The following is a 13,934-nucleotide window of genomic DNA, read 5'->3' as shown; positions in this document are numbered from 1 at the left end:
TTCAAGCATGTGCAGTGCTTCTCTGGGTTATTATGTAGAGGATGATACAGGTTATTGTTATAGAGAGCTCTAGAAGTACCATACCCTTATTCTATATTCAGCACATCAATCGTGACCATTTCATACATCCGGTCCTCTTAGAGGCTCATTCGACCTGTCAATCCACACAGTCTTCAACTCAGGCATCTTCTCAAACTCTTGATCAAACGGCCACATTGGTCTCCGTATCCGCCGATGCCCCAACCTCTCCAAGTCCTGATCAACGCCCCCTGGCGTCAGCCCTAGCATCCAGCCCTTGGACATGTCGTACAGCTCCGGCTCAAGATACCCAATCTTGACAATGACGATATCCGCCGACCTCGGGGTTAGATTCAGATCCGTAAAGTCCTTTTCTTTGTGATACGGCTTCCGGAGTTTGGTCAAGATGGCGTACACGGAGCCGACCTGTAGGACAACTTCGGTTACGGCATCGCGATCGCCGTGCTTGATGGAATGGACGCGGCCAGTCATTGTCAGAGGAGGCGCGTGAATGTCGTCAACGTCGGCTCCGGCAGTCACAGTGACAGTTGCGCCAACACCTGCCGCGACAGCCGTTTCGATGGCTTTGGGTCCTGGCACGCTTGCATAGATGACCGTATATCCAGAATCCGGCGACTTGAACTCGGGCCGCTCCAACAACCTGGTGAGCCCCCAGGTCACGTCGCCCGAGCCTCCTGCAGTAGGATTATCTCCCGAGTCGGAGATAAAGTACGGACGCTCTTCAGGAGGCGCCTTGACGGCGGCATCAAGGCATTCAGCAAAGCTGCCTGTCGGCGCAACAAACTTGAAGTCGGCCCGCGCGTCCCAGAACAGCTTCGCCAGCTTCTCTGCTCCCTGAGAAACCGCCTTCTCATCCCATCCGGTGACAACAATGGCGGCTCGATTCCGCGGCTCGTCAGCCCAAGCATATCCCACCCAGATGGCCGCATCCAAGACGCCCTCCTCCGCTTCGACGTCGGGCACAGCAGCGTAAATATGCTTCGCCGGCTCAATCCGCGTCGAGGTCTGCTCTCCAGGCAGCAAAATGGGAACGGGAATCCAGGCTTTTAGGGGGCGTTTGTCGGGCTCTCTTCCTTTGAGGACGTTGACCAGGTTGCGACACGCCCGCTCCTTGGTGTCCATTGCGTCCTCGTGCGGTGCCATGCGGTAGCAGGTGATGAGGTCGCACTGATGCGCCAGCCCTCGCGAGACGTTGCCGTGCAGGTCCATGGACGCCGATACAATGACTTCGGGCCCAATGACGGCGCGGACTCGCCTCAGCAGCTCGGCCTCGACATCGTCCAGCTCCTGCACGCACATGGCGCCATGGATATCGAACCACAGGCCATCGACGGTATTCTCAGACACGATGCCCTTCAGCCTGTCCACAATCTCCCGTGAGAGCGTCTCAAAGGCCTCGCGAGTGACAATGCCTCCAGGAAGCGCGTGTCCGATGAGGGCGCCCTTCCATTCTGCCTCTTTCCCCAGTGGCTGATCGGCGTGCAAGAACTGGTAGCGCTCGACAATCTCGTCGCCGCGCTTGGGATGGAAAGCCGGCGCGAGGGTGACGGCGGGCGAGAAGGTCGACGTCTCGCAGGCGAGGCCAGCAACGGCGATAACTGGGCGCTTCGACATGGCCCTGGTTCGCCGATAAGTGCTTATGGCCGCCTGATGATAGCCTTTCTTTATAGCCCTGCTCTGGGCAGATTCAGGCTATGAAGAAGTGAGTGCGGGACCCAAAGGGAAGTTGTGTGTCTGGCTTCGTATTGATATCTCAGTCTTTATCTTGGTATTATCTCGGTGTTATCATGTCGTCAAGTCGGTGCGAGTCCGCCCTCAACAGCCGTTTATCCGCGAACTTGCCTCCAAGTGAGATGAAGCTAGATTGAACCCTCGTCTGTCTGGTGTTCAGTGGGGGAACAACGCGGGGTTATCAGAGCCAAAGTGAGGAGGTGAAGCTCGAGGGTCCAGATAGGTAATAGCAGAAGAAGCTGTCCGCAAAGGGAAACCAGATGCAACGTCTACCAGTTTTATCCGACGGAGAAGGGTCTGCCCAAAGTAAACCGGCCAATCTGCGATGAGGATTGAATAGACGGCTTCAAGATATCTCGAGATCAGCCATGGCAATTACTGCATCTGGTGGCGTCCCGCTGGGTTGCCGGAAACCGACGAACCACCTCGGCGAACTTTTGCTGGTTTATCAGTTACCCTTCTTGTATGTCTCAGACAGCCTGGAGTGCCAATGATCTGATGTTGCATCCGTTATTAAGCAAGATGTCAAGTTCAATGAGCCCGAAGATATGCGTGTGAAACATGTATCTGCCGACGGCCCGCTGTTGGCTGGGTGAGGGGATGGATGATGCGTATAAGAGAGGAGGTGCGATAGAGGCGACCAGATACGTAACGTTTGCTGCAGCATCAACTCTCTTCCTCGGATCCAGCCTTGTTACTATCAAACATTCATACGGCCAGAGCATCCAAAATGCTGCGCAAAACCCCGACAGGGACCTGGATACCCGCCTGGGTCCCCGAGTCAACCAACCTCGTCTCCGTCCTCCTCCTCATCTGCGCCATGGTCCAGTCCGCAACAGGAGGCTACGACGGCTCCATGCTCAACGGCCTCAACATCCTGCCGTCGTACACAGACTACTTCAAGCTGAACAACGCCACCACCGGCCTCAACACGGCGTCCGTCTTCATCGGCGGCTTCTTTGGCCCCATATGGGCGGGCGTCATGACGGATCGGCTAGGTCGTCGGCCTGCCATCTTCTGGGGCTCGGTCGTCACGCTGCTGGGCATTGTACTGCAGACGGCGGCACAGAACGTTGCCATGTTTGTCGTCGCGAGGGTTATTCTGGGATGGGGTAGTGCGATCTCGTCTGTTGCCGGTGCTGTCTACCTGAGCGAGACGTTTGCGAGCAGATATCGTGCCTGGGGTGTTGGAGTGCGTGTTCCATCTCCCTTATATCAGCGCATCTTTGATGGCTTTGCCAAGAGCGCAAGTGCTTTCAGTCGACTAACCCTGTCTAGATTCTCAACAACTTCTACTACGTGGGCTCACTGATAGCAGCCGGCGTTACGCTGGGAACCGGTCAGTGGCAGTCAACTTGGGCCTGGCGTCTTCCCTCGCTGCTCCAGGGAATCTTTTCCCTTGCGTGCATCCTGGTGCTGCCCTTTATCCCCGAGTCACCGCGTTGGCTCGTCAGCAGAGAGCGCTACGAGGATGCCCGCCTCTCTGTCGCTCAGACGAATTCCAACGGTGACATTGCGGATCCCGTGGTGGTGGCTGTATACAAGGAGATTGTCGACACTCTGGACTGGGAGAAGAAGCACGACATGACTATGAGTCCCATGGAAATCATCAAGACTCCCACCGCGCGCAAGAGGACCCTGATTGGAGCGTCTGTCGGGCCGTTCTCGTGCATTGCCGGGAATGTCATTGCGTCGTATTATCTGGGAAGCGAGCTGGACACGGCAGGCATCACAGACACCAACGACCAGCTCAAGGCCGTAAGTGCTCCATCATCGTTTAAGATACAGCGGCTGACTTCTGCGTCTGGGTAGAATGTTGTCCTCAACGTCTGGTGTCTCTTTTGTGCATTTGCAGGAACTCATCTGATTGCGATGTGGGGACGGAAGCCTACCGCACTGCTCTCTCAGAGCCTCCTCATCGTGTGCCTTTTTATCATCGGTGGCTTGTCCAAGATGTACGCAGACAATCCGGATGGTGCCTCTCAGAGCTTGATCTACGGCGACGTCGCTGTCATGTTCATCTTTCAGGGTATCTACTCCATTGCTTGGACGCCTTTGCTCTATCTTTACCCGCCGGAAGTGATGAACTACCCTATTCGAGCCAACGGATTGGCGCTGTCAGGATTCAGTTTGAATGGGCTTGCGTGAGTATCAGTGGATCGTCTATTGGGATACTCTGCTGACCTGGTTCTCCAGGCTTCTCCTCACGTTCGTCATGCCCATTGCACTGGACAACATTGGTTGGAAGACGTACATCATCAACGGTTCATGGGACATTGTCACACTTGTGCTCATTGTAAGACATTGCCCTGTTGAACTTCTTGTGGTCATCGCCATGCTAACATTTGGCCAGGCTGTCTATTGGGTAGAGACAAAGGGCAAGACGCTGGAAGAGATTGACGCCATATTCGAAGGAGAGAAGCATTCATCGGTGCCCGATATTGAGGATATCCGCACTGGCAAGAAGACTTTGGACGTGCAACAAATAGAACTTGAGCTTCACGAGGAGATTGGGCTAAAGTCAAACGAGGCCTGAAGGAGTGAGCACGCCATAGCTTCTTTAGCACGAGTTGAATACCATCATTTCGAAGAAAAAGTCTCTATTATTCGCCATAGGGCCCTTACTATCGGATGGTTGGAAGGTAGGATTATACAAGATACATTAGGACAGTAGGTATGTGCTATTAATCCACCACTCTATATAGAAGACAAAGAAAGGCAATCTGTTTGCTGACCACCATCACCCCTTCTATTTCCCCTGCATTGGTTCAGTCCAGCTCTACTCCGCATATGCAAGATCCCTTAATACGCGGCCAGGCCCGAAGCACCATCTGCAACCGGGATACCCTGTCCCTTGCCGAAAGAACCACCAATCGACTTGAGAGATCCATCAGCCTGAATCTTCCAAGCAGCAATGGCGCCACTGCCACGGAGCAGGTTGTACAGGTAAGCACCGTCGCTGCTGAGGGCGAGGTCGACGGGCTCGCTTCCCTCACCAGTGAACGCCTCGACGCCCTTGATCAGGGTGGCGGTTCCGTTCTTGGCGACAGAGTAGCTGGAGATGGCGGCCGTGATGAAGCTGGCCGTGTAGGCAAACTTTTCGTCTGGAGTCACAACAACCCAGCATCCGTCCGTCTGCTGGTTCTTCTCCGACTTGGTCAGGGGCTCGAGGACGGGGGACTCGCCGCCGTTGAGGTGGTACGTGGACAGACCGGCGTTGCCCAGAGCGGGGAGACCAGACTCGACGACGTAGAGCGTGTTGGACTTGCCGTAGATTGCGCCAAAGGGACGAAGGCCGCTGGAGGCGACCGAGGTCAAGGGCCCGAGGCTGGCGTGGCCGTTGGACGCCACGGAGAAGACGTCGATGGTGCTGCTGACCTTGTTGGTGACGATGAGGGAGTGGCCGTCAGGGGCAAAGGTGACGGTGCCGGGGACGCCAATGGGACTGCTGGTGGCGATGGTGGCGTTTGTCAGGGGCGAGAGGAGGCCGGTTTGGCGGTCGACCTTGAAGCCAAAGATGCCCGAGGCGACGGAGCCGTCGAGCACGTAGGCGAAGCCGGTGCTGCTGAGGGAGATGGAGAGCGGCTGGTCGCCGGCGTAGACGGACTGGATCTTCTTGAGGCTGGAGCCGCTGACGACCTCGAAGACGGTGACGTGGTCGTCGGCCGGGTTGACGGCGTAGAGGAAGCGGTGGTCGGCGCTGAGCTGGAGGCCGCCCTGGGTGTCGAAGTCGACGCCCTGGCCGTGGCCGCCGGTGGGGAAGGTGCCCGTCTTGACGAGGGAGCCGTCTTCGTTGCGGGAGAAGGCGATGACGGCGTTGTCGACGGCGTTGGTGAGGGCAAAGACGGCGCCCTTGGAGGGGCTGCGGCCGTAGCTGGCGCTGCTGGGGGCGGCGAGGACAGCGGTGAGGCTGGTGAGGCTGAGGGAGGCGAGGGTTGAGAACTTCATGGTGATTATGGTGATGGTTGGGTGCTAGGTTGAAGAAGGGAATGTGAGTTGATGAGTGAGTGTGTGGCTGTGGTAGTTGAAGGAGAGGTTGCTGTGAAGAGATGGAGGTGTGGTGATGATGGAGAGTTGGGAAGAGCTATTGCCATCGTTATATATCTTGGACTTTTCAACGACAGGTAACTCTGATTCCAATCACTTCCTCCTCTTGATGCCCAGTCACATACCAGGACGTCAAAGCTGACTGCTGTGGAGTCTGGAGTTCCTGGGGTCTGAAGAGTAAGGCTGAGCGGCTGAGGCCATCCAGCCGGTTGGGCGTGGAGCATCGTCAACTCCCAGAGAACGTTATTCCACATCATGTTCCCACTAGCGATGTTCTGAACTGGACATACTGGTAGATTTCCCCTGAGGGAATTGCCTCTTTGGGCGACTAGAGCATGTTTTGCTGATGCAAAGCTTCAAATTGACATCACGGAGCAATGGTGCAATAATACCCTAATGTTTCTATTTTCTGACCAACCCAGACCCAACACCACGGTGACTGCCCCTGGCATCTGGTACGTAAATGTCCTTGGCAATAAGCTCAAACAACAAGAACGAGCTCCAACGAGGCTTTTGCACCTGCTAGTTGGCCTTGTTGTCAGCACTCAATGGCTGTGTTGCCCAATTATGTTGTCTTGTGGGAGTTTAGGGAGATCTGCAGCACGATGCGCGCTTGATTCCAAATTCTATGTGTCAAGCTTATTCTGGGCCGTGCCGCTCATTTTAGATGCGATGCAACTACGACTTGAACTTGCACTCTTGTGAGTGCAAAAGTATAGTCAGACTATTGTGATGATTCGTGATTGGTAGCCTCATGTTATTGTGACTGGATCGAGGTGTCCATGGGCTTGGAATACGGTTCGGACGAACTCGGTATTGTCAGCATCCCACGATGTTGCGATTTTTGGATAGGTTGACGAAGAACGATGCATATCCTGGAAGGCTGTACTACTTTTGTTCAGAGTGTTTTTCGTTCGGTTTTGTCTCTGTCAAGTGTTCATCCACCGTACCTAGGGGAAGGCAAGAAACTAGGTGCTTGATTCTCTCACATAACACGCACACCGCGAAATTCACACCCAAGCAAAGCATCTCCGCGGATCACGACCTCCAAAGCTAGCAGCGTGCAAGATACTATCCTTTTAGAATTCAGTCACTAAGGGCGTTTTCTATCTCTCTAATTCTCTCTATAGTCCGTCGTCAACACCATCGCGAGCTCAAAGTGCTTCAAGTGTTGCATCTCGCAGTGCCCGAAAGAGCGTCTCTCAAGACCATCTCGACCTCGAGAAGATGGACACGAAGATACAAAACGATAGGCCAAAGCGCAAGTGCTCCTGCTGGCAGGCCGACAGCGATGGCAACAACTCTATACCGAGATTTCCAAGATCAGACCCCAACGGCTCTGCACCAAAGCAATGCCTTTGGCATCATTTGAACAACCCATCATCGAGACGCGTGCTACTCTCAGACCAAGGGAAAGGGCTAGGCTTTCCCATACTTCATCTTCATGTCAAGAAGGGTACTGTCGCCGTATATTATCCTCTCTAAACATCACCGCAGCCATTTCGAGAAGCCAAAATCGACCAGGCCGTCTACGAAAGCCTCTATGAACCAGAGTTGATCGAGGTCCTCAGCCATCTCCCCGCGGCGTAGGTTAGCAAAAACGTGGAGAGCTCTTGAAGGTTTGGATTCGCTCCTTTCTCGAGAGATGGACACCACAGAGTGGCCTATACCTCTACCTTAGAACAAGGGTCACGCATGCTGCCGGCAGGAGTTCTGATAATTTTGCAACGCTAGCATCATGAAGGGTCCGACCAAGGAGTCAGCCCCAACAGAAAGAACAGTGATGAGCCTGCCACAGCTGCCACACCAACTTTCTACAGCTGTCTACGCAATCAAGCGGTTGTAGAGTGGAAGGGAAGAGATGGACGAAATAGTCAGCCATGTGTTGTCAGAGCTAGAAGTCATAGAAGACATGCTTGCATGATGCAATCCGTAGCTAAAACCTGTAAAGAAAGATCCGTCCCAAACGCCAAAATAATAACCGATAAGATTCCATCCATCCCTTGTCGTCCTTGCCTGACTGCATTCAATGTTCCATCACCTCCCCTGTTCCATTGTCGTTCTTGTTCAAGGGGTCGTCGCTCTTCGTCTTATGCAGCTTCAGCTTTGGCTTCAGCTTCGGTAAAAGGAAGAGCGACACCGGCCGAAATAGTCGTCGAGGGCAGGATCTCGCGGAAGAAATCAAGTTACTAACTCTAAACGCAATGCGGGTCAGCGAGGACGATTCCATCATGTTTAAAAGGAGGCATTGTCGACAGCGGCGTTGGACTCCCCTCTCAAAGAGATCAGAGGAGTCAGCCAAGAGAAGTCAACAAGAGCCGACCCCTGAAGACGGGAAGTGTTTCGAGAAAAATGAGCGGGCGGACCAACAGTAACAGCCTCCTCAGCAGCGTGGGAAGCCTCGTCGACGTGGGAGGAGGAGGCATCCTCGATCTCCTCTACGCCAGCAGAAGCAGGAAATTCATCTTCGATCTCGTCTTGGTTCCAGGCGTGCTGGGAAAGCGGAGAAGGAGGATGGAGGCGGCGGCTAGGAGTCAACAGGAGGATGTGGGAGGAGCGAAGCTTGCGGACACTCTTGAGGGTATTGGCGAAGCGCACAATGCATGCAGCGCCCTGGTTGGTGAGGCCAAAGTACTCGAGCTCTCGCTCGATTTCCTTGAGGGTCTTGAGGGTCTTCGAGCCCGCCTTGACTTTTTGCTGGTGCATTGTCGGGGGCGGCGGAAAAGGAGGAACCTTGGTTGATGGTAAGATCTTGGTTAAAGGGGGTCGAAGGACGACGAGATTTCGCGAGAAGAAGGGCAGGGGAATAGATTGCTTGATGCAAAGATTTTGGACGAGCAGGGACGAGCAGAGAAAGATTGAGTTGTGGTGAAGGTGGGAAGATTGGAAGATGGAAGATGGCTTGAGCAGACGGGCAGATATGGGCAGCTGCCACGAGGAAACGCCCCAACAAGTCTGTTCTGCCAGGCAGTCTTCACCGCACACGGATGCCTTGAGTTCAGTTTTTGCCCAGAATTTGTTCGCCTCACTTTGACTGGGTCTTGTTATTCACATAGGTTCGCAGCCAATACGGTATTTGCATCCGCTCAACGGACATGATCAGAGTTACGAACAATTTGATTGATTCTTCGTCAAAGCTACGCGAGCTAAACTTCAGAGAGGCTTTGTGGCTACGTGCATTCTACCTGAGTTGACAATCGGCAGTACGCAATGGATTTACGCCATCTGACCTCAAACCTGAACGATTCGAGTATGCCATTGTAGTACGGTAATGGTCGATATAAGATGGAAGGGTAGCCCTGGATGCCTAGTACCTTAAGGTAGAGAGTAGAATGAGGCTGAGGTACCTTGCAGGATGATCGTGACTCTACCAAAGGGCGAGGAAGAGTGGAATAGTGGGAACCAGAAACGGAAGGCGGATCTTGAGAGGACTTGGATTGGTTAGAAACCGATAAACGATAAACCTTCACGATCTAGGTCAAGGTTGAACCCAAAACAGCTTGAATGGCTCAACAAAGAATTATATTATTACTAACCACACTCCAACCTGTCTTAGCGAACTACTTAAGAAAAGTTAATCTCAACGTCCCATGCCGGCCCGCACAATAAACAACGTCACAAGGGGTCCAGCCCTTGGAATCACCGCCCATTTTCATCTCGTCACCACTTCATATATGCCAGCATCCCCACGCCCACCAGCGGCACCAGCAGTGTCCCAGCTGCCTTTACCATCGAGGCCTTTATCTGAGGAGTAATGTTATGGTTAACAAGCTCCTGGAACTGCGCAGGTGCGTTGCCTCTGGGGTACGGGTCCTTTGGAATCTCTTTTCCGAGGAAGGGACAGATTTGCTCCCAGCCAAATCCGCCTTCGAGGGTGCAACAAAGGAGTCGGTCCTTTGGGACCAATCTTTTGACCTTTTGCGCGCTATAATATCATATCCCGGGTTAGCTATCGAATATCACCCATGAGGGACGAAGGAGACGGAAACAAAACATACTCGAGGATGCTGTCCTTTTTGGCCTCTTCCATGCCGCCTTCCATGCCCTTATTGTGGAAGATGACTTCTTCAAAGGCAAGGTGAAGGCCGACGAATGCCTTGACCCACGGATCAAAGTACTGAGTGAAGTTCATAGGGAAAGAATGGCAAGCTTTGAGAATGCCGGCAATGGTATTGTTCAGCGATCGTTCCCAGGCGTTGACATCGCGCTCGACGAGTATGAATTTCGCATTCGGGTAGAACTCGATGAACTCTTCAATGAAGAACTGCGGGATCTCGACAATTGCCTTTCGAAAGAACTTGTTAATACACGTAACTTGCTTTTGAGGCTTTCAACATACGTCGTAGTTGGCGAGCCACTTGTCAAACTCGGCCTTGCCATACGGCTTCCCGATGCCTTGGTATTTGCAGCGGATAGACTCCTCGAAGAGGGCGAGGTGGGTGGTTCCGTGGGTAACCACTTCGTACATGTGATATGGAGTGTAGCCGAGCTTCTGGAGGCCCTGATATAGAGAAAAGGTGCCGACACTGTCATATATCAGAGAGATGGCGCGATGGATGGGGTCAAACAAGCCAAGGTAACATACCGGCTGCGGCTGAGGACAATGACCTTCTTCTCCTTCACCTTTTCTGGGGTGGGAAGTCTGTCAATGACGCGAGACATGATGTTTGAGATCGTTCAGATGTTCGAAAGGCTCAGAAAGCACTGGTTCCTTGTTATTCTCAAGTATGTATGCCAGAGCACGAGGCTGTCTGGCAGCTAAACACGATGGTGTACGACCTTATATACATAGGGGGTTCCCAAGCAAATCAACACTCCAGATATTGATTCCAACAGCTGGATTACGGGGACAGGGGCATACGGGTAGGGCGGCGGCTATCCCAGTTGTAAGGTCAGCCTGGGCAGCAGAACAGCTCCGGTTGGGTTTGAGCTTGATGACACCGAGCATCGGTAGCTTGGTCAGAGAACTCAATTGCAAGGGCTGATTCGCTTTGGTTCGGACTTTCTTGAGCCAGGCTATCAGGAGCCAAGGCCACGATGCTGATGGAGACGCCACGATGTTAGGGTAGCCATCTTAAGCGCACGATATCTCGGCCCAGAGACGTGATCGAAACACCTAAAGAAGAAGTCTTCATGGACATATATCGATAAACTTGTTCCTCTGATATGGACTTGTAACAGCAAAGAGCGAGCATTCCCGAGCCACCTTCTTCCCCAGTCTCTAACAGCGCGCCATGAAGCATCACAGAAGGGGGTCGCCGAAAGTAAGCTCTAAAGGCAACTCGCCTCGTTTAGCAACAGATTAGCAGGGGGCCCGTCGCCCTCGAAGCCGATGGCCCGAACCTGCGATTCGTCGTGCGTCTGAAAATAGAACGAACTTTCTTCCCCAAGGGCTGACATTATAACGTTAGTATCTGCAACGGCGACGCAAGGCTAACTCCGCGTTATTGTATTTTGAGGAGACGGGGAGATGAGATGAGATGGGAGATTCTGCTGGTTGATTGACGGACGATACGCGTATGACGTTTTCTGCTTGGTGGGCAGGGGTGAGGATGTTGTTAGTCATTAGTCTTTGGATTGGCAACGATATTTCATCATTGATGGTTCTATTAGCATTGTCTCTAAACTTGTTTTCGGTCCTGGAGAATAGTGCCCATGGTGATTTGTTTGCTATGACATTACAACACTTTTCAACAAGGGATCAACAGGGCGAGCTGACACAAGGCCGGCAACAACTCATGCGAAACTGCATCCATGTGCTGCTCCATAACCTACAACACACCGCAACAGTAATCGGTAATACGTATAAGCAACACAGAGAGAGCAAAAAAGGTTACAAGCAAATTGTTGTCTTTCGAAATAGTGCTTCCTCCCCTCGTACGTACGTTCGTCTACGCCTCGATGGCTTGCTGACTGGCCTTGGTGTTGCTGAGTGGCTGAACCGAGCCATCGTGTCGTTCGTGTTCGCCACTGCATGTGTCCAAACAGGCTCCAAAGGTATCCAAATGACCGGATCGACGAGCCGCCAATGATGCCATAAGCACATCAAGAACCCCGGATCGGCAGATGCATTTTCCGGATTCGCAGTGTACGATTGCTTCATCGAAGGGGTCCTGCTCCTCGTGAGCGCGCCTCAATGGGGTTCGGTTTCACTCTCGCCCGATGTGTGACACAGGACTTTCCAGGCTGTTGGTTTGCCGTGCCGGGATAGCCCGCTCATGTGGAGGCCTGTCACTTTACATACATACGATACGGCGTATCTTGTCATGATGAACCGACTGGATATGATTTGTTGGTGAGGTGGTGCCGCGAGGTCACGTTATGATGGCTTCACGCACCTCCTTCGCATGTACTTGGTACGGCGCATTCTTTTACATGTTGCATTCACCCAAAGATTGAGGCATATCACACCATCAAGCTTTGGGGGCCATCAGAATTTTCAAGTGCTTGGGGGTGAAATCGTTGCGTGGGAGGCATGCGTTACATCTGCAGAATGCATGTCCTCGTGGCCCGGCCAAATAGCTGGGACAGCCAGAGACAGAGACAGAGAGCAGCCGACGAACCGGACAATTTGCAATTCAGGCAAAGTCAATCGCTTTTTTCCCTTCTTTCCCCACGCGTTAAAGAGACTGCAGCTACTCGTATGCGGCGACAAGCTCTTCGAGACCGGACCCGTTTTCTGGAGATGGAACCTCCCTCCCGCTCCGCCTGAGCGATTTCGGGGGATGTGTCTGGGGGAGGCTTTTGTCCGTCACAAGATTCAATCTTCAGCCAAGGATCAGATCACTATCGAAAGAGCAACCCCCACAGCGGCTAGAAACTCGGGGTCAGGCCCTTGCTCTTGAAATTTTTCTCTGCTTTTTCCCTTTCGTTTTGTGTGTGTGTGTGTGTGGACGCTGTTTGCGCGGTTGATGGGAGGAATACTATCCTTAGGAAGAATCCGGGGATGCGCGGCCAATGAGCAGCGGACGATAAGAAGACCCTGGAATGTGGCGGCTAGTGTGTCATGAGCCTTTCGGGGACATGGCTGGAGAGACGCTGTAAGTTCCTTGTACTCCGTGGCTGTGGCATCGATCGGGTACGGTATGGGGCAGGTCTGCCATGTACTGTCGATAGGGGAGTTCGTCGAGAGTGATATCGCGAGGGCATCGAGGAAGAATTGGCCTAGATGGAAGCGGATTGTGATCAGCTGCGTTCGTGAAGCCCATGGTAAGGGACTGTACACAGTGGTGATGGTGGACAGGGGGAAAGAGGACGAGGTGGTACGGAGTAGTTGGAGGGGATTTGTTTTGCATGTGCTACCAGTGGCTCGCCGTCGCAAGGCTGTTGTCTCTGGCGTTTCTGAGCCTCCAATCGTTGGTGACATGCCTTCTGTAACGGGTTGCATCCTCAAAGAGGTATTACATGTACATGGTAATAGTCTCCCTTCTGCCGCAAGCAGGGAGCCAAGCGTTGCATCAGCATCCGCGGTTCGGTCGATTTTCTCTCTGGCTGCCCAAGCGGCTCAAACTGCAGCCGAAAGCGAGGAACCGAAACAAAGGTCGAGCTGGGATCGGCCGTCTCCTCGGGTTCACGTTCTTCGTTCGTCCTTTCTCCCTTGCGTGGGAAATTTTGTCTCTGGCTCAGCTGAAGCCCGCTGGTCCTGTACAAGCCGGGAGGCTGCCTCTGCACTGTGCTCACATGTCAGACTGCCGCTTGCGGACGCACACGGCCAGAGACGGCTGTACTGTGCTGTAGACACGGAGCCGAAAAGCTCACGGGGATCCTCGTGATGCGCTGCGATACGATGCCCTCAAGCGGCGAACGGACCACGGCAGCCGCATATCTCGTACGTACAAACAACCGGCAAGACCTTGCCTCTTCTCCTTTCTTGCGCCCTGATGATGGAGGCTTCTCCTGGACGCGACAGATAGCAAGCAGCCAGCCCCGTGCTACTGCTCGTTGCTCCCGCCGTCGCAGTACTACCGGCAGCCATGCTTGTGGTGACACGTCCCTGACATATCGTACACTCGGCATAAGCCGATTCGATCCAACGCCTAAATCATAACGTAAAAGAAAACCAAAAATACGTGGAAGCTTGTTCTGGGCTCATGCCACCGCCTCGAAACAGGCACAGC

General features: G+C 53.4%; 5 protein-coding genes across 5 annotated transcripts; 1 reads left to right on the top strand and 4 right to left on the bottom strand.

Annotated features, from left to right (window-relative positions):
* Positions 1-120: 120 nt before the first annotated feature.
* Positions 121-1,653, bottom strand: BBK36DRAFT_1171917 (Microcystin LR degradation protein MlrC; the record flags this gene model as incomplete). The annotated part of the gene is made up of 1 exon (XM_024895644.1): positions 121-1,653. One exon carries the CDS (start codon positions 1,651-1,653, stop codon positions 121-123), a length of 1,533 nt encoding a protein of 510 aa, XP_024746434.1.
* Positions 1,654-2,500: 847 nt separating this feature from the next.
* Positions 2,501-4,329, top strand: BBK36DRAFT_146253 (general substrate transporter; the record flags this gene model as incomplete). The annotated part of the gene is made up of 5 exons (XM_024897537.1): positions 2,501-2,962; positions 3,049-3,528; positions 3,583-3,914; positions 3,967-4,066; positions 4,124-4,329. 5 exons carry the CDS (start codon positions 2,501-2,503, stop codon positions 4,304-4,306), a joined length of 1,557 nt encoding a protein of 518 aa, XP_024746433.1. The 3' UTR covers positions 4,307-4,329.
* Positions 4,330-4,572: 243 nt separating this feature from the next.
* BBK36DRAFT_1164556 (putative isomerase YbhE) lies at positions 4,573-5,718 on the bottom strand (the record flags this gene model as incomplete). The annotated part of the gene is made up of 1 exon (XM_024894655.1): positions 4,573-5,718. One exon carries the CDS (start codon positions 5,716-5,718, stop codon positions 4,573-4,575), a length of 1,146 nt encoding a protein of 381 aa, XP_024746432.1.
* Positions 5,719-8,052: 2,334 nt separating this feature from the next.
* BBK36DRAFT_1127113 (hypothetical protein) lies at positions 8,053-8,523 on the bottom strand (the record flags this gene model as incomplete). Its single annotated transcript, XM_024891463.1, has 1 exon — positions 8,053-8,523. The coding sequence occupies one exon, from the start codon at positions 8,521-8,523 to the stop codon at positions 8,053-8,055; it is 471 nt and encodes a 156-aa protein (XP_024746431.1).
* Positions 8,524-9,477: 954 nt separating this feature from the next.
* BBK36DRAFT_1127129 (hypothetical protein) lies at positions 9,478-10,479 on the bottom strand (the record flags this gene model as incomplete). Its single annotated transcript, XM_024891465.1, has 4 exons — positions 9,478-9,742; positions 9,816-10,102; positions 10,157-10,343; positions 10,403-10,479. The coding sequence occupies 4 exons, from the start codon at positions 10,477-10,479 to the stop codon at positions 9,478-9,480; spliced, it is 816 nt and encodes a 271-aa protein (XP_024746430.1).
* Positions 10,480-13,934: the final 3,455 nt, after the last annotated feature.

This window comes from Trichoderma citrinoviride (assembly GCF_003025115.1).
Source record: "Trichoderma citrinoviride strain TUCIM 6016 unplaced genomic scaffold BBK36scaffold_14, whole genome shotgun sequence".
NCBI lineage: Eukaryota > Fungi > Ascomycota > Sordariomycetes > Hypocreales > Hypocreaceae > Trichoderma > Trichoderma citrinoviride.
The sequence above is the reverse complement of the archived record's forward strand: the minus strand, read 5'-3'. Positions and strand labels throughout refer to the sequence as shown.